General features: G+C 36.6%; 5 protein-coding genes and 1 long non-coding RNA gene across 9 annotated transcripts in view; 4 read left to right on the forward strand and 2 right to left on the reverse strand.

The window, feature by feature from the left end:
* The first annotated feature begins 49 nt into the window (after nucleotides 1-49).
* Nucleotides 50-2,924, forward strand: LOC113673634 (uncharacterized). The gene has a single exon (XM_027190047.2). The coding sequence runs from the start codon at nucleotides 733-735 to the stop codon at nucleotides 2,113-2,115; it is 1,383 nt and encodes a 460-aa protein (XP_027045848.2). The 5' UTR covers nucleotides 50-732; the 3' UTR covers nucleotides 2,116-2,924.
* Nucleotides 2,925-3,527: 603 nt separating this feature from the next.
* LOC113673653 (uncharacterized) lies at nucleotides 3,528-7,653 on the forward strand. Its single transcript, XM_027190070.2, has 3 exons — nucleotides 3,528-4,615; nucleotides 5,149-5,257; nucleotides 6,069-7,653. Exons 1-3 carry the CDS (start codon nucleotides 3,647-3,649, stop codon nucleotides 6,134-6,136), a joined length of 1,146 nt encoding a protein of 381 aa, XP_027045871.2. The 5' UTR covers nucleotides 3,528-3,646; the 3' UTR covers nucleotides 6,137-7,653.
* Nucleotides 7,654-9,216: 1,563 nt separating this feature from the next.
* Nucleotides 9,217-14,386, forward strand: LOC113673641 (cAMP-dependent protein kinase type I-beta regulatory subunit). The gene is made up of 9 exons (XM_027190055.2): nucleotides 9,217-9,456; nucleotides 9,607-9,759; nucleotides 9,863-9,954; nucleotides 10,051-10,112; nucleotides 10,438-10,484; nucleotides 11,108-11,206; nucleotides 11,733-11,975; nucleotides 12,616-12,697; nucleotides 13,299-14,386. The coding sequence occupies exons 1-9, from the start codon at nucleotides 9,286-9,288 to the stop codon at nucleotides 13,469-13,471; spliced, it is 1,122 nt and encodes a 373-aa protein (XP_027045856.1). The 5' UTR covers nucleotides 9,217-9,285; the 3' UTR covers nucleotides 13,472-14,386.
* On the reverse strand, nucleotides 13,298-17,187 carry LOC149039212 (uncharacterized). The gene is made up of 2 exons (XR_016180691.1): nucleotides 16,660-17,187; nucleotides 13,298-16,207 (listed from the first exon to the last, which is right to left on the reverse strand). It is a non-coding gene; the product is annotated as an uncharacterized LOC149039212 (long non-coding RNA).
* Nucleotides 15,614-19,181, forward strand: LOC149039213 (uncharacterized). 2 transcript variants are annotated; one of them, XM_089186028.1, is made up of 2 exons: nucleotides 15,614-16,309; nucleotides 17,646-19,181. In XM_089186028.1, the coding sequence occupies exons 1-2, from the start codon at nucleotides 15,614-15,616 to the stop codon at nucleotides 17,679-17,681; spliced, it is 732 nt and encodes a 243-aa protein (XP_089042154.1). In that variant the 3' UTR covers nucleotides 17,682-19,181. The 2 variants fall into 2 exon arrangements, 1 of the variants encoding a protein (XP_089042154.1); XR_016180690.1 differs by lacking the exon at nucleotides 15,614-16,309 and adding an exon at nucleotides 17,188-17,305.
* Nucleotides 18,183-23,560, reverse strand: part of LOC113673650 (short-chain dehydrogenase/reductase family 42E member 1-like) — a 7,463-nt gene continuing 2,085 nt past the window's right edge. For 2 of the 3 annotated variants that reach the window (XM_089186026.1, XM_089186027.1), the window contains 7 exons: nucleotides 23,243-23,318; nucleotides 21,999-22,081; nucleotides 20,998-21,132; nucleotides 20,752-20,817; nucleotides 20,265-20,328; nucleotides 19,584-19,660; nucleotides 18,183-18,944 (listed from right to left, as the gene is read on the reverse strand). In XM_089186026.1, coding sequence (XP_089042152.1) covers nucleotides 18,684-18,944; nucleotides 19,584-19,660; nucleotides 20,265-20,328; nucleotides 20,752-20,817; nucleotides 20,998-21,132; nucleotides 21,999-22,081; nucleotides 23,243-23,318 — 762 coding nt within the window. In that variant the 3' untranslated portion in view covers nucleotides 18,183-18,683. Of the gene's footprint in view, nucleotides 18,945-19,238; nucleotides 19,321-19,583; nucleotides 19,661-20,264; nucleotides 20,329-20,751; nucleotides 20,818-20,997; nucleotides 21,133-21,998; nucleotides 22,082-23,242; nucleotides 23,319-23,560 lie in introns of all 3 variants that reach the window. The other variant, XR_016180689.1, reaches the window with a different exon arrangement.

A 23,560-nucleotide genomic window follows, 5' to 3' on the forward strand; every position in this document is an offset into this window, starting at 1 on the left:
AAAAACGATGAGTGTGAACTTCAACAAATAAAGCGAATCCGAAGAAAGCATCTGTGGTTGTGGTGGTAACCCTGTCGCGGCAACCTTTAGCGTAGTCCACGTTAGAATTCTTTTTTACGTTTTAGTTTAAGACGCCAGAGCAACCCCGGAGAGACAGGGTCTGCATTACCCCCTCCCCCCCTCCCTTCTTGCGCTTTTCTCCATCAAGTCATTGCTCTGGACAATGGTCCAAGAGAACATGGCGACTTTGTAAACAGACTATTGAGTCCAAAATCTCCTTATAACCCTTGTGACTTGTAGCCTGCCCCGTTTTCAGAAGTTTTTCTTTGAAAAGATAATTAAATGAAATCGGATGGAAATTAGAAGGAGAAGGAAACGGAGACAGACTCGAAGGAAGCTGATCGGTGGTCCATTTTGTCTCGGGCAAAATCTCACACTTATCGCATAAATTATTGGATGATTTTAAATAACGTTAAAACGTAAGGGCTGCTTTACTGTCGCTTGGGTCTTGATCTAAATTATACTCTGGTGCATGCTGCTGGTCGTAAATATTCCCATACAAACTCTTATAATTTCGCCATCACTCTTATTTCCCCAAGATAATCATCTAACAGCTGGAGCTTGGGCTGCCTGTGCTTGAACAACGATGGGAAGGCTGTTCCTTTGTCTGAGTCTCTCCCTAATCTTCCATCTAACTTCTCCTAGAACCAATCCTGGATAGATTGGTGTCAAATGGCGGCCCCGAATAGACTGGTATCTCTTGCCTTTGAAGCCGTCACTACATCGCACATTCATGGTGGTTATAGCGTACTACACGCAGCATGTATGGAAAAGGATGTAAGAACTTGCAAAACTATTTTGTCTTGTAGCCCCAGCAAACTGGACACTATAATAGCCTTGAATGTTAGAGTTCCTAAGAGGTTAATAGACACGTGCCAGACCAAAGCAACATTGAGAGATCTTGCCAAAAACAGGAACTGCTCTTCAGAATTATTGCAGGTTCTCGAAAAGGCTGAAAAAAATACACAGCATTTGTCCCTCGTTCACGAAGCAGCAAAGAACGGGAGTGCCAGACTCATGAAAAGAGTTTTAAAGCTAGGAGAAGACGTAAACAAGCCGTCCCCATTTCGAGATGACGGAGAAGCCGCGCCCATTTTAATTGCGGCAGCATCGAATTCGTGTGAAGTTGTACGATTTTTGGCTGAAAACGGTGCAAACGTTGATGCAAAGGGCAGGAGCAGAAGAGGTGTTCTTCACTACGCAGCTATGGGAGGAAATAAAGAAACAGTCTTGTACCTACTTCGTTTGGGTGTTCCTGTGGACAGTCAGTCAACATGGGGTAGAAGTGCGTTGCATATGGCTGCTGTGAAGGGTCATGCAGAAACTTTAGCCGTTCTTATTCACAATGGAGCAGATCTCCATGCATCTACAGGATTTGGTGACACTGCTCTCTTGCTTGCTGCAGAAGAAGGATGTCTAGAATGTGTTAAGACACTTGTTCAAAATGGAAGCAGTGTGGATATGTCAAACATGGCCTGTTACACTCCTCTTCATAATGCAGCTAAAGAAGGCCACTTAGAAGTTGTCTCTTACCTGCTAAAAAAGGGAAGTCATGTCAATGCTATGTCTGCTAAAAAAGAAACACCACTCAGCCTAGCAGTGCGAAAAATTAACAACAAAGAAATTGTTGCAGTGTTACTTTTAAGTGGAAGCAGTGTAAATTTGGCTGATCGGTATGGAAGGACCCCACTTCACTACTCTACTGACAAAGAAATTGCTGAACTTTTAGTTAACAACTGTGCAGACATTCATGTTGGAGACTTTGAGGGCAAAACACCACTGTTCTTAGCAGCTCTAGATGGTTATGAAGAGGTTGTTGAGTTCCTTATTAAAAGAGGAAGTGATGTCAATAAGCGGGGTGATTCTGGTGATACACCACTCCATGAGGCAGCGATTAGGGGACACACCAATATTGCACAAATATTGTTGCAACATGGGGCCAACATCAATGCAAGGAGAGTGACAGGGGAGACTCCTTTGTTTCTTGCAGCCATAGCCTGCAAGGGTAAAATGAAACAACTCTTAATTTCCCATGGTGCTGATATGAATATTTGAATTCCAGAGAATGACTGAGAGACGTTGTTTTTGAAAGAATGATAGAAAAATGTTTATTATCTTGGAAAAAGGGCCATTTGCTGTATTTGACTTAAAAAGATAAGTTAGAATGTAAAATTCCTCTCATACTTGATGGTATTTCAACTCAGCTGCTAATACCTTTTGCTCTAAGGGATAGAACCTACAACCATTGGCAGACTTTTAAAGACAACTTGTTTACAGGCAAATGTTACTTCCTGGCTTTAACAAATGTCCCTCCCCAGCCCTACCCTGGTAAATCTGTTTTGTCTTGCTACAACAATATTTTTTAAAAGGAAAATAATGTTTAAAAGAATAACATCATCACTACAAACCCCTTTCAGCACTTAAAATAATGGCGGTCTCTTCCATGAGATGTGCTCAACCTCATTTGACATTGGTTTCCAATTACTAGTTTTGAGGGCTTGTGACATGCTAACTAAAAATCAAACCAAAGAGATGCTTCTTGATCATGACACACACTTGGGCTTAGTTGTATAAAGGGCAGATAACTCTATCCAGTTGATAAATCACCATCCAGCAGATACATGATTCCAAAACATACTTTGCTATCCACTGAATAGAGATTTATCCAGTGGATAGCATTATCCAAGCTTCAAACAACCAGGATCTGAAGTACATTCATAAATGATTCTATTTCCTACACTGTAGCCTTTTTAAACCCCTTACACCTTAACATCAGTATGCATATTCTTCAAACTGTTATCCAAACATTTCATATGGTTCAGACAAGGAGAATTTGTTTATTAAACAAGACTTCTGTAACTTAATGATCATTTCATGCATTCTCATAGCGTTAATGGTTGATTCAGGGGTTATAGAGTAGGGAGAAATTAAGTGCTAATCACTCTTTGACCAGTATTTAATCAAAAAAAAATATAAATTAGGGGACTATAAGTTGATACAGTATCAAATTCTCCCAACTAACATCATAAGAATTGTATGGCAGACAGTAAGAAGAATTACTAATGAGATCTTAGAAAAAAAAGAGTTTGTCCACCTTACCAGCCAGAGGGTCCCTCCTGCTGGTCTGGCTTTTTAGTGGCTTGAAGTGGTTAGGTGAATAGTCCATTTTACAGTTGTGTGCTTTGTTGCTAAGCCTTTGAACAGGAATGAGGCTAAGGATGACCTTGTTATGATACAAACCTTGCTGCTTTTCAAATGCAAATTACTTTGTTATCATGCCAACTAGATACTATTCTCTATCACAGCAAGGTCACCTTCAGCCTCACTCCAAATCAAAGGCTTGGCAACCAAGTACATAACTGTAAAATGGCCTATTGAACACCTCTCAGACAGGATGCCAGTTCATAACAGGGTCAGCTACCAGGGGAGGTTGAGAAGGAATGGGGCTGCCTTTACCTCCATTGACCCAGGTTCCCACTCGGTAACTTTCAACATGGCGGAGAACATTGTGAGTTGACCGCTAGATTTCTTATGAAATTGAAGTGATCAGAGCAGTAAAACTCTCGTCCCAGCATTTACTTTCGTCATGGCAAAGGGAAATTTAAAAGAGGGAAGGAAAGAGAAAAAGAAAGCAAAAAAATACGAAGGGCATCGTGCTCAGAAAAGTGTTGCGATGGCTCGCAAATTTAGTCAGAGTGAAACTTTGCCGAAAGGGCAGAAACGTGCTCGAGATTCTGACGGAGAGAACTGCCAAAGAGATATCTCAAGTAAAGAGGGAAAGAAAATAAAGAAGGAGACAGTTGTTGAGAGGACAGAAGAGTGCAACAGCACAACTGATAATTGCCAATCTAAAGGCGAACAAAAAGAGAGAGTATCTAAAGGAAAGCTAAAACCCCGTGAAAGAACACAAGAACCCACAAGCTCAGAAAAAAGTAAACAGCGAAATTTTGGCGAAGAGCAGCTCGTTAGTTTCGGAAAAGAAGACAAGTTTAGGGAAAACAGCGATCAAGAAAGTCTCGACAAAGAGAAACGAAAGAAAAATTCACGTGGTAATGACAATTATTCGGCTCAAAATGAAGAGGAACGCGAGAATAGGGAAAATTCCAAAGGCAAATATGATAAAAAATTGAAAAAATCAGCTATCGTTGTTGGGAAGAAAAGGACAAAAAAGAAGCCTGATGATAATGCCTTTTTTGAAGAACAGTATTCAGGTAACCCGGAAAACATTCATGATATAAACATTGATGATTGTGAGATAGAAAGCAAAAAGAAAAAGAAAAAGAGGAAAACAGGAAATGAGTTACATTACATATTTGATGCACAAAGTAATGAGGGACTTCATGAGGAAATGTTAGAGACTTGTGAGGGTGCAGTCAAGGAAGAGAAGAGAAATGAAGGGAAAAAGAAATCTAGACAAGAACCGCAAAAGGAATCAAAATCTGCCCTTCATCCAGCTATTGACTACTTGCACACATGGTTTAACAATAGGCAACACTGGAACTTTAAGAAAGTTCGTCAAGTGTGGCTTCTGAAGAATATGTTTGATCAAGAGCAGGTCAGTGAAATTAATTGATTAGATATTGTTAAACTTGAAAGCACTTTCAAAAGCTTTGAACAGAAAGCACCTAAAAGTTTAATACTTAAGTGAAGAGGGGTTGATTTTTAGAGCATGTAAAAAGCAAAGTTCTCTTACTTGGTAATAACAAGGAAATAAGAAAAAAATTTTTTTTCCAATTTGTCTAAGATCTGCGTGAATATCCCTTTTTAGTAGAGAAACAGCTTTGCAAAGGATAGATGTTATTATAAATGGTTGAAGCTTCTAAACAATGGGCTGGAATATGGAAAACTAGTATTATTAGTATCTTGCAATAATCTCAGTAAAACAAGGGTAAGTTGCTAAAAGTGTTTTACACAGTCTTGGATTTGGAAGTAGGAGTCTCTGCCTCTCATGAGTCCTGATTTTACTATTTACCATCCCTCATTGTGTAACCCTCTTCAAAAACATTAAAAAAATATTTTAAACAAACAATTTCAGATATGAAGTGAAGTACAAACAATTTAAACTAAACTAATCCAACCTTTCTTTAGATCTCTGATGAAAACTTTGGCATTCTGCTTAAATATCTCGAGGGACTGGAAGGAGCAGCAAAAGAGAAGACTATAAAGATAGCAGAGCAAAGGCTCGACTCTGGAGAAGGTTTGTATATGAAGACATTTATGATCAGTGATATAGTTGGAAATGGACATTTATTGTATCTGTGATGTTAAAGGAAGTGACTAAAACCCCTCAGCATATTAAAGTGTTTGCTGGCATCTCCCCTCCTCATTAGGGTGGATGCTTGTCATCATTGTAATGTAAAATCTACTAGCTTCCTACCACAAATGCAGTAACCTGATTGGCCACATTACTGGCTGCATATTGCCTGATAGGCAGTGAACAAAATTATTTTGCTAACATTGTATAGATAGCAAAAAAAGAAAAGAAAATATGAGCTTGTTGCTAAAATTTGAATTAACTAACAGATTTACTCTGAAACAATTATTCTATTCACTCTTAATATCCATGTATAATAGTTGATTCAGGCCTCACTGTCATCAGCTATTTCACGAGAGAAATCTCTGTTAACCAAATCCAGGAAATGGTCATTATTTATTGTCGAGAGGGGTCAGAGGATTTTATTTAGGTCACAATAAAATTTGACTGACCCCTCCATAAGGCTTTGTAGTATTCTTCTGATCCCCTCCTCATTGGCAGTTAATTGGTGATCCATTTTCTATAGTCCTTCTTTAATTCTTTGTTGGCAATGACTAATCCCCCCTCTGTTTGCACTGAAAACCATGTGATCCCCTCTCAAAATCCTCAAATCACCCCTTCCCCCCTCCCCATGGACAATCTAATCTTATCAAACCTAATCAAAAGCAGAGAGTTTAATCCTATTCTTCATTGTGTTAGCTTTTCCTTTGGCCCTGGTTCACTACTTTGTGCTATTTTTCTCTTACAATGTTAGGGGGAAGTGAACAGGATACTGTGGTTGAATCCAGAGTTCGACAAGTGCTTCAGATGCTGACAGAGTAAAGAAGGGCTTGGGGAGAAGAGGATATTTATTACTTGTGATGATTTTTGTTGAACATTCTTGTGTAAAATGATTAAAAAAAATGAAATGAAAGAAAATCATTTTCCAAATAATGGCTTTTTTAAAGGAGATCTGCAAGTAACTGATTTCCCTGAGAAACAAAGAAAAGCTGTGTGCAAATTTGTTCTATTCCTTGTTCTAGATACACCAAAATGAAACTTAAATGTGTGTAGCCTTTTTGAATGATACACTTATGGAAGAGGTTTGAAAACTTACCTCAACTCCCCCCCCCCTTTTTTCTGCCCCCTGTAGAGCATAATGCTTCAATTACTTTGTGAAAATATTCATCAGTGTACATCCCTGCATGTGATCACTGCATGTGATCTTCTCAGTCGGCCATTAACCCTTTAACTCCCAAGACCAGATTGTTACTGAATTCTCCCCCTGGTTGCTACACACTTCTATATAAATTAGCTACAAAAATTTGGTGTTAGATCAGAATAACAACTACTACCAGAAGCTTATAACCTAAGGTCATAAGCTTCTGTTACTACTGGATAAGTTTGAGTGTTCTCATTACCTGTTTGCTGGATAACGTATTGATATTATGGGGAGAAATTACATGTTAATCACTTCTTGGAGTTGAATGGTTAGTTTGCATTTCGTTATCGATCGCACATGCGGTAGCCTGCTCTAGTACACGCCCCAGTTTCGTCTTTAGCTAATATCCCACATTTTTCCTAAGGCCCCTCTGCTTCATGAGACCGATCTCCACCTGGATGAGAAATTATAAAATCTCGAAGATCTTGGAAATAAGATGTTGATTTATCTCTTTGTTTAACTCAGTACGTATTAACATCTTAATTTGTGGAAGATTTATCTCAAAAATAGTCAGGTTCTCGGGCGAGTGAGTCAAGATGAATTGAAACAAATTTATTTATTTATTCAAGAGCTATGAATAAATAAAAAAACGTTTCAAGAATAATTATGCTAAAAACTCAAATATCGCAATTATAACCACAGTTGTCGACGTGTAAATTTTGTTTGAGTTCTCAAAATGTGTTCATTAATGAAGCAGTGAACGGGGTTACTTGGGCAGTTATGTCTTCGTTCCTTTGTGATGGTGATACCACTGGGCAGGTAAATAGTCATGTATGGATTACACCTATTGTCCTAAATTGTTTTCATTTTCATCTCACTTGCGTTGCGCCGATGAACTTCTCGCTGTCTCGCTTGCGAAAAAGCGACAAATTTTGGTAACATTAAATTTCGTCAAATCTGATGAGTTTTGGAGAGAAATCTAGCTTAAATCCAAGAGAGCTCAAGATATGCACGTGATTTCAATGTACTTTGACTGCTGTGTATAATATCAATGTATTAAGTACCATATTGTTTTCAGTTCACGTAAATGTAACACAGGCCATAGAGAGACGAATTTAAAGGAATAAACAATTGTAACTAAATTAAATTGTAATAATACATAGTAACAATAAAAACTAGATGTCTAGCAAGATGAAAATAAGTGATTCAGTAGAGGAAATGATCTTCAGTGAAAAAGCACCGGCTTTCAACGCTGATGAAATTCGCAAATTAGTCTATATAAATCTACCGACTAAGAATCTGATGACATGAAACTGTGCTTGTAACGATCGTATGGTGATCAAATACTCATGGTTCTTTTTGAGCCTCAAATAATAGTTCTATCGTATGTCCGTCCTCTATCAGACAGGTCAGCTTTTCATGACTTTAATTTGAAGTGAGTGGCAATAGCTTTAGTGATCTGATGGGGTGAAAAACATTTTTAAGGTTTCGAACCTAACTCCACCTTACCGCTCTGAGTACAAACCCCCCTCTCCCCCCTCCCCTTCAACTTCCAGATTGCATTTACAAAGCCTACACACAGTTGAATAGAAACAGTGAAAAGAACAAGCCATTTAGACCAAAATTTCTGCCAAAAGTTTTTGTTTTCGTGACAGAAAATGTTAAATTTTCGACGTCTTACACCGAGGCTACGCACCATGTAACAGTCTGCCGCCACGTTTACAAAAAGCACCCTCCCCAAGTACTTATCAAACGGTACTCGTTTTTGGTCTAAGATTTTGGGCTAACGTAGTTAATGATGTCTCAACAAACAAAGATCACAGTCTTAGTCTCATTATTAGGGCTGGATGGACGCTTCCATGGACCAATGAAAAAATTGAATGCTAAAAGTTTAAATACATTTTCTAAGTGAGCCAGTTTAAAGGTCAAGAAGACGTGCCCATAAGGCCATGTCAAGGAACATACCTTTAAAATTTTAATAATATCAGGTGTATTATGAATAAAAATCGACAGTCAGATGATAATAAGAATAGTCTCTTAGTTCACCAAAACTGAATGAATGACTGACAGAGAAAGAATAATGAAAATAAGCTTCACCGATGTACAGGTGAAATCGTGTAAGGAAAATAAAAACGGTTTTAATTATTTTCATTATCTTTACGACTATGGCCGAGTTGGTAAATTTTAGGACACCTTTTAATACGACAAAAAAAATAATGTTCCTAAAAAAAAAATTACACCATTCAAGGAAAAATGTAACGTGTTAACGTTGATGAAGGAAGAAAATCGTAAAATGAGGTATACAATCCGTAGCTCGGTGCTCCTGGTAAAAAAAGATGGACGTGAGTAAAATTAACCCGAATTTGAATTACATCGAATAAAATGAGACAAAACTGTGTAAACAGACGTAATAGATCGACGTAAATAGGTACTAGAGGTTTATATTGCCACAAATTAAAAATGAATTATTGCGAGAATGCGGGGGCGATAAAGCGCCCTATTATTTTCTTTATTCTGAATTTGGAACCGGTTCGCATTGCATCGCAATTCCTCTAAAAGTAGAATTTAAGCGACTTGAATTCATTATATGTGCAATTCAATTTTCCACTTTCTGTTAAGTTAGCGCTACCTATGGCGCCCCAAAAAAAGCTTGTTGTGAAATTTTGGTGAAGGGTTGCCGTCTCGTGGTTTAATTGTCGATCTAAGTATTTGACTCCTTGTACCCACGCATTTCGTTTTCGACGTCACATTGACGTCACAGCATGGCTGATATTGGTTAAGTAGCTGTGACGTCACGTCAGTTCTTCTCCGATCGACATTTGCGAGCAAAATGGCGTCTAAAAGGCAGGATGGTGATGCTGAAGCGCTCAAGCAGTGCGAAGTCTATGTGGAAAAATATAATATCCAAGCTATTCTTAAGGACTGCATCGTGCAGTTATGTATCAAAAAGCCAGACAACCCTCACAAGTTTTTTCGGGAGTATTTTGAAAAGCTCGAAAAGGTGATTTTATTTAGCTCCACGTCGAAGCTTTGTTCTACTGTTTTGTTATTTTTTTATGCCGAGTTTCTTCTACGATTTTCGGCGTGTAATTCAATCTGACGAGTAATTTTGCTTCATGATTGAACAACATCTCTTGAAATTATTTTCCAGGAGCACGAAGCAGAGCCGCAGGAACGCGGCGAACCCGAAGAAAAACTAGAAATTGAAGATCTTCCAGGTCCTGTTGGCGTCTCCAGAAAACGCCGCGGAGCTGTTAGTGCTGGACCTATTACCGAAGATGAAGCTACGTCTTATGTGAAAAAGGTAATATGATTGAAAGGTCTTAAAGATTGGTGAGGTAGAGAACTAGTCTCGGTGAGAATCGCGACAACTGACGCGGCCCTTTCTTGGTTATATTTTGATATAGGTCGTACCGAAAGACTACAAAACCATGGCCGCCCTGTCGAAGGCGATCGCGAAAAATATTCTGTTTTCTCACCTGGACGAAAATGAAAGAAGGTAAGCGGGAAGGATGCATTTCAACTGGGAGTGTTGCTTTTCGATTTAAGAAAATTTTTAGGTTCAGAGCGTAAATCAATGTTGTTTTTCCTTCAGCGATATTTTCGATGCTATGTCTTTGGTTAAACACAGTGCAGGCGAGATTGTAATTCAGCAAGGTAAGGGATGAATACGCTTTGATTTCTCAAATTTAAACTGGTATACTCGGATCCTCTAAAAATACTCTCTCATTTTATGTAAGAAGTTGTCTCTCTGCCTGTAGACTAGGACTGTTTGTATAATTAGAGCTGTGCGATTGCTGTCGTACCCTTTTTTTCTACAGCGTGGATCAAAATTTTCTCAAGCTTAACGAGATTAATGAGATTTTTTTCTACTAAAAAGCGGCGATATTGTTTGAGTAATCTCCCACTCCTTGCTCAAAGTAATATGTAACACTACATTTGAAGTTTCAAGGCCATGACATTTATCTTTGTGCTGTTTCAGGGGACGAGGGCGATAACTTTTACATCATTGACAGCGGTGAAGTCGATGTAAATGTTCTTGTTGGCTATTTACATAATGTTGAACAGTCACCTAAACACATTACCACATTACAAGGACTCTCAAAAATTCTCCAAACTTTTGCCGGCCTCGTTTTATCGCTCACGAAATCGGATACCACGTTTTAAATGTGTATTTTATCTTGAGGACTTAAAATCGAAGATATCTCTCAGCAATATGTTTCATGAACATTGTTTGTTTATTAACTTGGGAAGGATTAAGTATCCGTAAATTATGCCCAGGGATAGCTTTTCTGATTGTTTACCGTCAGCCAGTCAAGATCTTCATTAAAAAAAAAAGAAAAAAATTACGAGAAAAAAGTGGCAAGAATGGCCAACCAACAAAATGTGAAATTTCTGATGGTTATGAATAACATTTTAAAGTGCTAAGGGATGAAACCAGGAACATCAAGTGACAGACTTCATGTGACAACATTTGTTGATAGATTTCTACTTTAGTCTACAATATGGATACTCGTGTTTTATACCCTGCAGTGCAGCTTTCAAATTTTCAAGGAACATGGGGTTTCATCATCGGTAATGCAGAACTACTGAACAGGGTAATCCCAGAAATGCTAAGAACTAATTATGATTTCTTTATTTGCTTTTTATAGGTGTTTGTTAGTGATGAGTATGTATCTACCATTGGTGAAGGAGGCAGTTTTGGTGAACTAGCCTTGATTTATGGAACACCAAGAGCAGCTACCATAAAGGTAAGAAAACTGGATTGACTGTTTTTGTTATTTGGTTGGTTTTCACAGCTATAGAGGTATTAGGGTTACTGAGCAGACTACTTGTTTAATAGCAAATAACCATGTTGAAAATTAAAACAATTGAGGATGAAATCATGATAGATACCTGTGAACTTTTACCCTTAGCTTAGCTAGGCATAAAAAATTCCTTTATTCTACCAACCATTTTAGCTTGCTGGCTTGTATTGCAAATCTGTGCCTCGGCTTGTATTACTCACTGTTAAGAAAAGCTCCTCCAATCAATTTAAATTCCAATTTCTTTAAGTTTTGTTTTTTTCTACCCTATGATGCATGAGGTCTTACTAATGTTTTCTTTCAATATTTTTGGTGTGAATAAAAGTAGGAATGTTACAGGAAAGTAACCACTTTGTAGTCCAAAACCATGGTCACTAATAGCTCTGCAGTTTACATTGCAATGGATTTAGGGCTCTGGCTGATGTTGGCTGCTTGAAAATCACATCTTTTTCTTTTTGTTTCTGCCTCCTAGTCACGAACTGATGTGAAGCTTTGGGCCATTGACCGAGTTACTTACCGTCGTATATTGATGGGTAGCCAGATCCGTAAGAGAAAAATGTATGAACAGTTCCTGGAGAAAGTCAGTATCCTTGAATCCCTTGATAAATGGGAACGTCTCACAGTGGCTGATGCACTGGAAGCTGTTACTTATGAGGATAATGAAAATGTTGTAGTCCAAGGAGAGCATGGGGATGAATTTTACATCATTGTTGATGTAAGAATTATCTTTAGTATTTACAATAAACTGATTTTCTTTTAAGCCACTTGCTTTTTTATAGTTTAGTCTAAACAACAGTTAGATCAGTCTCTGTTTTTCATTGTGATAGCTCATAGAACTAAATGGAAGACATACCTTTCTTTGTGCAAAAGTCATGACCCAGTAATAAATCAATTAATCATTCACAAGGTGCCAAGAGGAATAATGGTACTTATTAAAAAAGAGTGCCTAGGCAAAAAAATAACACAAATGTGAATATGACTATATCTGAAACTTACTGAATGGGTGAATGGGTGAATAACTAAATGAATGATAAAATATGAAATTTAGAGTGAATTATGGTAGTTACAATTTCGAGGTATGGCAACAAAAGCTGAAAATCACTTTGTCAATTGATTAGTATAATGTAATTGATTAGTATGATGTAATTACAATGCACTTGCACCTTAAATTTTAATTTTAAGATTTCCAATTGGTAATGAAACAGCACAGAAAAACAACTAGTTAACAGATGAACTTACGGAATGCTCATAAGGCATACAATGTATCAAATGAAAATCACATACTGAGCACTCTGCATTTTGAAGAGAAGGAAACAATTATCTGTAATTTTGTTTCTTTTTTTTTTTTCCTCCAGGGGGTAGCTGTGGTTTTGCAGCGGAGGTCACCAAATGAAGATTATATAGAGGTCAGCCGGCTAGGACAATCAGACTACTTTGGTGAGAGCAGTACTTAATGGAATAATTTAGGAAGTCAAATGTTTAGATTGACAACTGAGTTGATATTTATGATGCACTGATTATTAATTTTTGATTGAGGAGAGGGAGAGAGAGAGAGTCAAGAATGATATAATCATGAGGTTTGAGGTGTACCATTTGAATAAATCTTGTACTTGAAAGGTTGTGAAAGGTTGTAAATTCTAATACAATTTTTCACTTGGATGCGATGATGTGAGTCCCTTTTAAGTCAGAATGCACATTGTGAGAGGGCTTAACCCTCAAAACCCAAAGATTGACTAGCATCTAATTTCTTTGTACATAATTACTACATAATCTAACATAGGGAGAAGCTCTTGATTATTAAACATGTTCAAGATATGTAGAGAAGAGTCTGTAGGGTGTAGGGGGTAAACAGTTTGCTGGTGCCTATTTTACTTATGGGTTGCAAAATGCATTGCCAGTGCAATGTTTTAGCCCAAGAACACAATGCTGTGACTTGGCCATGGTCAAACTCAGACTTGCTATTTGAGTACTAGCCCACTGTATCTCAGATCATCCTACAATACTTTTTAATTCTTATGTACACATCTTTTTATTGCAGGTGAAATTGCCCTGGTTCTTAATCGTCCACGTGCTGCAACAGTGCGGGCAAAAGGAACCCTTAAATGTGTCAAACTTGACAGGCAGCGCTTTGAACGAGTGCTAGGTCCCTGTATCGACATCCTCAAGAGAAACATCCAGCAGTATAACAGCTTTGTTTCTTTAGTGGTGTAATAGAGTTAGTGGTCAACTACAGATTGTAAAAATGTAGCAGTGTAACAGATAAGATGATTATGTGAGTGGTAAATAAACTAAAATGTGTATACATTAGTCTACTTGCAGGAGGTCATGATACTGCATTGGTGAGTTTAGATGCAATATATCTTAGCATGGTTAAGTTATTAACATATCTCACCTCAGGCTAATAATATTTTCAGTTGGATGCACTGCAAGTCATTGCCAGTCTTGATTATGTTTGCCTGTTGAGGATTTTCGACACCATTCTGTACATTAAAGTTCTGTTTGCTTTAAAAAGTTGGAGCTCAATCAACAGGCAATTTTTAAAATTGTCTTTCATCATAGGAAAATTTGCCTTATTAAATTGAAAGGAAGAAAATTTCTGCAAATGTTGATAACAATTTAAAGTTACTCTAGATCAAGCTATAAAAACTTGTGTAATTGTAGTCATTGAAAGGAATAAAATACCTGGACTATGATTTTGAATTTATGGAAAGTGAGTTGAGAACCTTTATCAGTTTGTCTTTTGAAACAGTGTTTTACCTAACCCTTTAACCCCTAAGAGTGATGAGCATATACTTTCTCATAACAATATGGCCCCTTAAGTAATACATCATGGTCACAAGAATGAAGAAAATGATCATCAACTGAAGAGGCTCTTGATTGTTATATCAATTCTCTTTGTCAGCACCCTAGGAAAGGTATAGGGAACAGAGAGGGGAATATGCATATTGATGTTAGGCTGTAATGGGTTGAGAGTTGCCCAGTGTAACAAGATCATATCCTTCTCTTCTCTCAGTTTGGTTGTTTTGTGAATGGTGTTAATTTATAGTTGTATGTGTCAAAACATGATAAAGAGCTATGTAATTAAGTAATTGTAAGGATGACAAATAAACATTGCAGTGAACTCAACACTGTCTCTTACAGTGATTGGAATTGTTGAAATGTCCAGAAAAGTAAAAGATGATTTTCTCGTACTTTTTTTATGAGATGATACCTTATACATGATTTGAGGCTAAACCCAGTTTATTGTGGATAAAGCCTATGTTACATTTTGTTGGGTTAAAGTAGTCTTGCTCATTAACGAAATCTTGGAAAGTCATAGGGTAACCAGTTATTTCGTTTCATGTCAGATCGTTTCACAAAATAGTTAGTTCGTTCTACAAAAAAGTCAGTTCGATCCACATATCTAGTATATATTTTCTAAATGTGTTGATGTGATCTGAGTACAGAGTAGCGATCGGAACATATCGAAACAGACGAGAGTATTTTCAGAACTGCTTACATAACAGGGAGAACAATCCATTCAATAGCAAGAGTTTATGTTTATCAATTTTTGACCACAACACAGAACAAACGATATTCAGTTAAGTACTACGTTGCCTGCGTGTCTGTTAGCGCGCTTGATATAAAGTAGTTTCAGATTAAACATCACTTGCGAGAGAAACCTGTTCTGGTTTACACCCGTTGCCGGCGCTACTTGTCGAGTTTCAGCGCTACGTGCGGGTTCGCTGCTAACATTTGCTGGCTGTGTTAATTCACAGTTTTAAGCTTGTTTTTATCCATAACCCTCGATCTACCATGTCATCTTCCAGGCCTATCAATCCAAGGAATTTGAATGTTAGTTCCGGAAAGTTTAGGAGTTACTTTAACCCAAACTTCTCAATTGTCCGCCGTGGAAAGCTATATGACTCCTAGAAAATCTAATGGAAAGTCATGAAGTCATGTAATCGAAACCCTGTTCTTGTCTGACAAAATGATGTGTTCAACATGCAGGTTAGAAAAAATCTTTCAAATAACTTTCCTTTCGGTGGTAAGGCAGCTAATATTCGCCCAAAAAGCTGATGACCTAATTGCGTTGAGGCCATAAAAAAAGGATCGGTAAACGGAAGAAACTTTTGTGTTTATTGATGTACTTAAATAACGAATAGGCTATACATAGCAATCAACAACACGATCAAACGAGGTTGCTGATATGAACAGGCCAACAGAACGGTATTATGGTAGTCTTTCCGGCTCCTCTCCTCCTCCTTAATTTCTCTCTTTAATGTCCGTCTATTCCTTCGACAAATCAGGGAATGTCGGTCGGGAAGAAAGTACTGTACATTCAAATATAGACGCGAGAAAAATGTATTAACCATGGCTGAAGTCCTACCAAATATGGAACAACTCTTGTCTAAATATAGACAACGGACATGCGCTTTAGATTGTTGGTGGCGTCATATCAAAGGAGAGGGATATTTGAATTTGATTCACTTTACAACAGGCCTAGCAAGAACTCTGTTGTACATAACGTACGGAAAAGTAGAAAAGGACTCTCGATTTACATCAAACATGTGCGATAAACAACAGCAAAAATCAGAACCGGATCGCATTAATGTGGTATTTCTGTGCGACGAATGGAAATCATCTCGCGGTGGCATATCTACTTTTAACCGAGAGTTCGCCATTCATTTAGCTAAATTTTGGAGTTTCATCGTCAATGTTTATTGCTACGTATTCGGAAGCAGTGATCAGGACAGAGAGGATGCACGAAACAACAATGTGAATTTAATAACTGCAAAAAGAGTCCCCGGATCTACAGATCCAATGGATAGCTTGAAGACTCCTCCTCCAGGAGTTGATGTTGATGTCGTGGTTGGTAATGGACGAAAATTCGGTGTGGCCGCTTATTTTATTGCGCACTTCACCAGCTGTAAGTGGGTGCAATTTATTCACGTAAATTGTGAAGATCTAGGAAAACACAAAGAAGAGGCAGAAGGGGTAACAGACACTATCGATAATAACGAAAATAAACACAATAATGAATTGAACCTATGCAAAGAAGCACACAAGGTAATTTGCGTCGGTAGAATGCTACGTGAAAAGTATAAATCGTTTCTCCCCGATATCAGTGTTGAAATGATAACACCAGGAACTTTAGAAAATTTTAGCCCGTCTAAGCATTGTTCATTTCGGCTACTTTCTGATGACGAAAGCTCAAAAGAGAAGGAATTCAAAGTCTTCATCCTCGGGAGGTTAAAGATGGAGGATCTTTACGTTAAAGGCCTAGATATTATTGCTAATGCAGTGGCTCTTTTGGAAAGGAGGTTCCAATTGATATGTGTAGGCTCCCCGGCAGGTGAACAAAAAGGTTTTCGTAGTTGGTTCCTTAAAAATACAAAAATCACTGACGAACAACTCACAATCCGTCGGTACTGCGACCAAACAAAACTAAAAGAAATGTTCCAGGAGGCAGATTTGGTGGCTTTGCCGTCTCGCGCTGAGGGGTTCGGTTTGATCGCTCTTGAAGCGATTTCAGCCAGGAAACCGGTCCTTATATCAAGTCAGGCCGGAATTTCTGTATCACTTGGTGAGGTGAAGGGTGGAAGTGATGTAATTGTGGCATCTACTGAGCCACACGAGTGGGCAAAGAAGATTACCGAGTTGTCCTCCTAGTGGTTAGGGCGCTGCACTTGTAAGCCGGAGGTCCCGGGTTCAAGTCCTCCTCCCTGCCACTATGTTGATTTGTCTTCGGTGGCCCCGAATTCAACTCCTGCACGCTTTGTAAATAGCCAACTGGTCTGCCTCCTACCAGTTGGGGTTTTCAACGAGTTTCTGTTCATTTACGATATTTGTTTCCTCATTTACAGTGTCCCCAATTAGCACAGCAGTGCTAAATACGCTGACACTTAAATAAAGTTATTATTATTATTATTATTATTATTATTATTACCTCTCAAGAGAGACACGGAAAGGCTCTTCACCTTCGGGAGAATTACCGGGAAGTTTACTGCTGGAAGAAAGAGACAGAAAAATTCATAACTCTGGTCAAGAATCTAAGTCGTGGTGGTAATGCAGATACCAGTAACTAGATTATTTATGCATTTTATTCAATAGTTTTCGCATAGTGTTTCAATTTTCGTTTGATTTATAAGTTATTGTAGTTTTTCTATGACGATGCAGACAAAGAGAGAAAATCATTAAGTTTAAGACTGACAAAAAATTTTCTTGTAGTCTTGTATGCACTAAGGTGAAAAGAAAATTTTAGTGAAAAAATAGTTGATGAACAACACCAAAGGTTCGAGTTTTTTCGTTTAAAATTGAAATATATGCAATATTCTGCTTTAGGTAGCAGAAAATGAATAAGTTTAGCGACTCTAATTTAATGATTGTTTAACTATTTCAACAGGCGACAACGTGTCGGACAAGGAGAATGCCGGGGTGAGAAAATCACTTAAAATAAAATCAAAGCAGGATCAAAGCTGGACCAAAGCTGGACCTCAGCCAGATCGAACACCACTGGGAGAAGTGCAGAACAAAAAGCGGAAAGTACACGATAAAGAAACTGGGAAAAGCCTAGATCAAATCCCCCAAGCAGCGAAAAGGCTCCCATCCAGGAAGGATGTGTGTACCTTTTGTTCTTAGTTACATCATCTAGGAAAGGAAGCAGCCTGGTTTGGGAGAAGAGCCCATAAAAGTGAAAAAAAAAAACTAAAAAGAAAAAAGCAATAAAACAGGTCCATAACAAAAGGTGGAATATGATCCCAACCTAATTCTGATCCCTTTGTTGACTCTAAAATGATCTTCATTTTTTTTTTCATTAGACCATCTCTTGATGAAAGATCTTGTTCACCTTTTCAAGAAGAGAAAAATTTGGTATCAAATTTTATATCAGTGACTGACTTTTATCCTGGATCATCATTCTTGAATTAATGGTTTCCATTGATTGACCATTTCTTAATGTTTAATCAAATTCCGGTGCCATTTATGTTTTTTTGGGTACGCCCTTATTATTCACCAATAAAAATTCCACTACAGACATCAAAGGAAAATAGGATGCTATTAAGATTGTCTAAAGGTGCTTGTTGGTGAATAATAACTGAAAATAGTCATCTTTGGGGGAACACTTCACCCAGCCAAAAGCCAAATGGATGCTTTTTTCAAATTATTTTTTGCAGTTATAATTTATAGTAAAGTTAGCTAGATGATTACAAGTTATAGTTTATATTAGAAGTTAAGTTATTTAAAAGAAAAGGATGAGAAATGATGGAAAGGGACATCAGGGCTTTCCTACAAGCTATCACAGAGTCTGCTAATTATTCTGTAATTCACAAAGTACTCCACCCACTGGTGATGAACAGGAACTCGCAATCCAAAATTTTTTCCATTATTTGTATTATTATTACTATTTTAGACATTTGAATTTCCAAAAGAGCTTACATCAACCTCAAAAAGTAGTAAGATAATAAGAATTAATTATATAAGTATCTACTCTGGGTAACCATGCTAGAAGTAAACATGCAAACATAATTCCTACAACAATGTTAACTATGTGATAAAGGAGACGTGAGGGACGCCTGCGTCTTCCATGGCCATTTTTTTTTAAATGTTCTATCACTCCTTCAAGGGAATATTTCTGAGGACTGTAACCAAAATGACTGCGGGCTTTCTTCATGCTAAAGTAATGAGTGACTGCTGTCTTGTAAACCTGTGCCAAAAGAAGAAAAGAAGTGATCAGCATTTCATTTCTCGCCACACCATCAGCACACTGTCAACACCAATGGTCTGAAGAATCAAGGAGCTGATCATAAAACAGAAATTGAACTGATCTTTAACAAACTTTTACACTAACAAAGAAAAGAAAATGGTGAATTCATATGTTGATGGGTTTAAGAGCTGAAAAGTCATTGGAAATAATAAAAACAATACAATAACCTTTATTTAACGTGGTCAAATGTTCTTAACTAATTAGCTACTTTACAGACATGCCACAAAAAGTCACCTGTGTTTTGGTGTTACTCCACCCCTAAAATCCCCAGATCAGACCCAGAGTTCTCCTAGATTCTACCTATCCTACATTTTTTCTTGGAAAGAGAGAAAGATTTTGGTGTTAAGTCTACATAACCTGATGAACAGAAGTGTTTGTCTAACCTCATCATATCTTTACTGGATAATGCTTTGATTTTGTCAGGACTTATTAGTCCTTAGACACTTCTATTGTTTTGACACAATTTCCCATTTGACTGTTAAGATGGCATACAATCAGTGCTACTTATTTCCCTATTTTCATGTAGTTTCCCATGTCTATGCAAGATTATGATTATGTGAGTTTGCTGATGAATAGTACCTCTGTTCTTGTGAGGAGCGGCTGAAAGTTATAAATATATCTTCCAGTCACTGAGTGAACCAGTTCTGTTAAAAATGCTACAAACAGAAAATCTCTCTGTTAGATTTAAACTTATTTAAAGGAGTTTGTGTTCTCTGACTACCTCAATAAATCTTTGATCAATCATAATCCAACTTTATACTCTTTAATTAATCTCGGTAGATAAAAGTAGTGAAAATATGCTAGTTTTGTAGAGCTAACTGGCATATAATGGAAATTGGGCCAGTTGAAATCCAATTTGGTCTGCATGCAATCACAAGCCTTAGGTCAGTAATAAAACAAGAAAAACTGCCATGTAGAAGCCCACTTTGTCACTCACAGACAGAATGATAGAAATACTCAGATAATTAAATATCCTCTTACCAAATAATATAAATACAAACTACCAAGGACTTAAGAAAAACTGAAAATAACTGTAAGTCATACACATCAAAAAATCATTATATGATAACTGGACAACATCATATAAATGAATGAATTAATAAATTAGTATTGATTAATTAAATAAGCTAAAGCAGACAGATTAATGCTCTGAACAACAAAAGAAAGGATAAAAGAAAGATAAACATGTGAGTATTCATCTCATTAATATGAATCTAGACATTAATAACTGAAAGATGAAAATAAATAAATTTAACTTACCAACCATATATACAAGAGTTATTGGCAACTTTAATTTGGGAAATTTGTATCCCAAACCTTCAACCTATTTGAAAAATTGTTAAAAAACATTTAAGTCAGAAAATAGAAAATATCAAATTGTGATGATTCCAAGAGACAGTTTAGGACCTGAGGCATACATTATTTCTTTAGAGTTAAGCCATCTTTCCTAATTTTAATTTCTTTTCCTTAATATTTCTTGGATTTGTTTGACTAAGACAAAGGAGAGAGGATAAATGAAAATGAAAGAGAGGAAAAGGAAATTTTACCAAATCTTAAATCTGAATTCCAAACTTTAACCTACTCAGACAAGTAAAGGAGAAAGACAAAACTATAAGGCCAGAAGAGAATGGGCTTACACTGCTTAATATGTAACTGCTTGCTTGCTTGTTTTAAGGTTCAATAAGTACAATACTTCTTCATCAAGGAATAATTTTATAGATATTCACTTAGAGAAAATTTGACTTACCAAAGGTCTGAAGAACTCAAAATTGTTTACAGGGGAGTCATCTGAAATAAAATATGCTTCACCAGCCTGAAATATAACCCAATCAAAAAAATAAGAATGGTCCATCAAATATTAAAATAATAAAAATATATTTTAGGAAATTAATTGTATGAAAAACATGCCACCAAAATTATCCTTAAACTTCAACTCTTGGTTCTTTGACATCAATAATTCTGTTGTTACATAATTTAGGTATTCCTTACTTACAGCTATGGAATCTGCCTCCATGAGAGTTTTTCCTGCCAAAATGTGAGCTTGAACCAAATTATTTACATGAACAAAGTCAACAATAGAGTCATCTTGACCATAAGTGAAGGCAAAAAGGCCTCTCTCAATATATGACTGAAAACAGACAAATACAAAAGATGTGATTCTCATCAGGGCTGAAGATCAAGCTCTGGTGCAAGTTGACTGACAGCACCCTTGGTGTCAGAGGATGAAAAGTTATAAGAATAAAGAAACAGTCAATTAAGGGATTATTAGTTGATCCAAAACCAAGCTCCTTGAAGTAACATCATAGCATTTGAAAGGCAGACAGTAGAGACAATTACTCAATAATGAGATCTTAGGAGTAAAAGGATTACAGACTTGAAGAAAACTAGTATAACAACAGCAACAAGTGTGAACAAAAGATTTTACATTGGGCAGATTAATAGCTCTGCATAAATATCTGCATTCAAAACTATGTACACTTCCTAACTGTTTTCTGCAAACAACAAAGTGAAATCAACATAGTTTGTGCTGTCTTGGAACCTCAAAGGCAAATTTTTCACAATTTTATCCAGCCTACTCCTACACACACTCAGCTGTAATTCAACAAAGTCTGGCACCATTAAAGACAGTTAACACATCATGTTATTTACAAAATGTTGAAGGTTCATTTTATTATCTAGCTATGTTTTCCTAAGCATCAACACTGTGACAACTCACACTCCCTTTCATTTTAAGGTTTATTGTTGCAGATCAATTAACTTTCACAAGTACCGCTCTATCCACACAGGAAGAGTGCCCCTATTGACAAAATTGCTGGGATTACATTGCACACCATTTTACCTTAGAAGTAGCAGTTCTTTTCAAATCATTGAATTTACACACACAAAGAAAATCTCCAGCACTATGGGCCACTTAAAGCTTTATTTTGCAAAAATGTATCAGTAATAATATTCTAGAGCCAAGGAAAATAAAATAGAATTTTACATTAAGCTTACCACAATTCTGGGTAAATGTCTCAATTCTCCTTCTCCATAGATACCAGCTGGTCTTAAAGCACAGGTCTTGAGAATTTTCCCATCTGTCAATGATTTCCAGGCAATGAAATGAATTACAAGTGGGTTCACTATTTTTTAGATGAATTTTGGTATTTACCAGACAGCAAGCCAAGTTTTTTTTGGTGTAAAAGACTAACAATCATGTTTCCTTCAGTTTAATAAAAGGAATGTGTTAGTCAAAATTGTAATTTGGACTAAAAGTGATGGATGTTTTTTAAAAGGTTGGTATATTTTTCAATCACTCCTGTTAAAAAACAAACAAACAAAACAAAAACAAAAAACATGGAAGGCTGCAGCTTGAACTTATCTTAATTAAGAAAATGTTTTTTACCTTAATTTTTCTTCTAAATGACAGCTTTACTTCATAATACAATTCATTACATACAAGACTAATACAACTAAATGTACATTGACTTTCAGGAAAAAGTTACAGCATACATTCAATAAATCAAATTATACACATACATAGGAAAAAAAAGAGAAGAATGAAGAGACAAAAATAAAATAAAGAAAAGTAAACTAGCAACATTACAAAAAAACAGAACATTCCTGAGTGGTTCTAGGTATGAAATTACAATGTTGCTTTGGAAGAGGGGAATTATTATGGTTTAAAAATAAAAAAAAACCTCGACAAACAGTCACTAGACAAACTGAAGATAAACTTTAACTTATCTGTTCTACATTGCATTTAATGCCTAGGTTCTTTCTTTTAACTTTTTGAAACCCTTATTTTTATGTTAAGTATGTGAATTACAAAACTTGTTTCATCTGAGGCCTCATCATTTCATTGCCATGCAACATTTGAATTTATATAGCAACATGTGAAAAAAATAGGTACTTAATAACAGTCCACGAGATGTGGACACAATTCCATGCATTTTTTTTCCCAAAGGCACCTAAAACTGTAAAGTTGAAGCTCTCAGAATGCAAGACCAACTCTCAATCTCAGGTCACCTAAAGCAGCTATAAAGTGCCCAGGAGGAGAAGTCCCATGGGAAACTTATAAGGGAATTCTTAATAAACATTTTACACTTCATGGTAATTATCTTTACAATATACCTCAATATCTGTATCATATAAAAAACTAAGCTGCTCTGAATTTATCTCTAAAAATCCAGGCAAATATTTACTAGAAATTGAAGGATGTTTTACTCAATAAGACAATGTTGATATAAAAATCTCACCTTTTAATAGTAAACCATTAGCATTCAAAACAGTTTGCTCTGCTATGGACTTTGTTCTGGAATAATGGTCAGGATGCTGACAAAAGTCAAAAGAGAAAATTTCTCATACCTGACCAAAAGTATAACTTATTAATCCATGACTACTTTTTCCCCCCACTCTCCGCAAAAATTGATATTGAAAGAAAATTATCAATTTCCAGTTTTCTCTCTACACAAAATTTTCTATTTTATTTTTGTATGCCTTTTTTTTTGTCACAATTTACCAACCTCATACATCTTTATTTAGAACTTCTTCAGTAATCTCAAGAAGTACATGGA

This window comes from Pocillopora damicornis, chromosome 10 (genome assembly GCF_964200805.1).
Source record: "Pocillopora damicornis chromosome 10, jaPocDami1.2, whole genome shotgun sequence".
Classification (NCBI taxonomy): Eukaryota; Metazoa; Cnidaria; class Anthozoa; order Scleractinia; family Pocilloporidae; genus Pocillopora; species Pocillopora damicornis.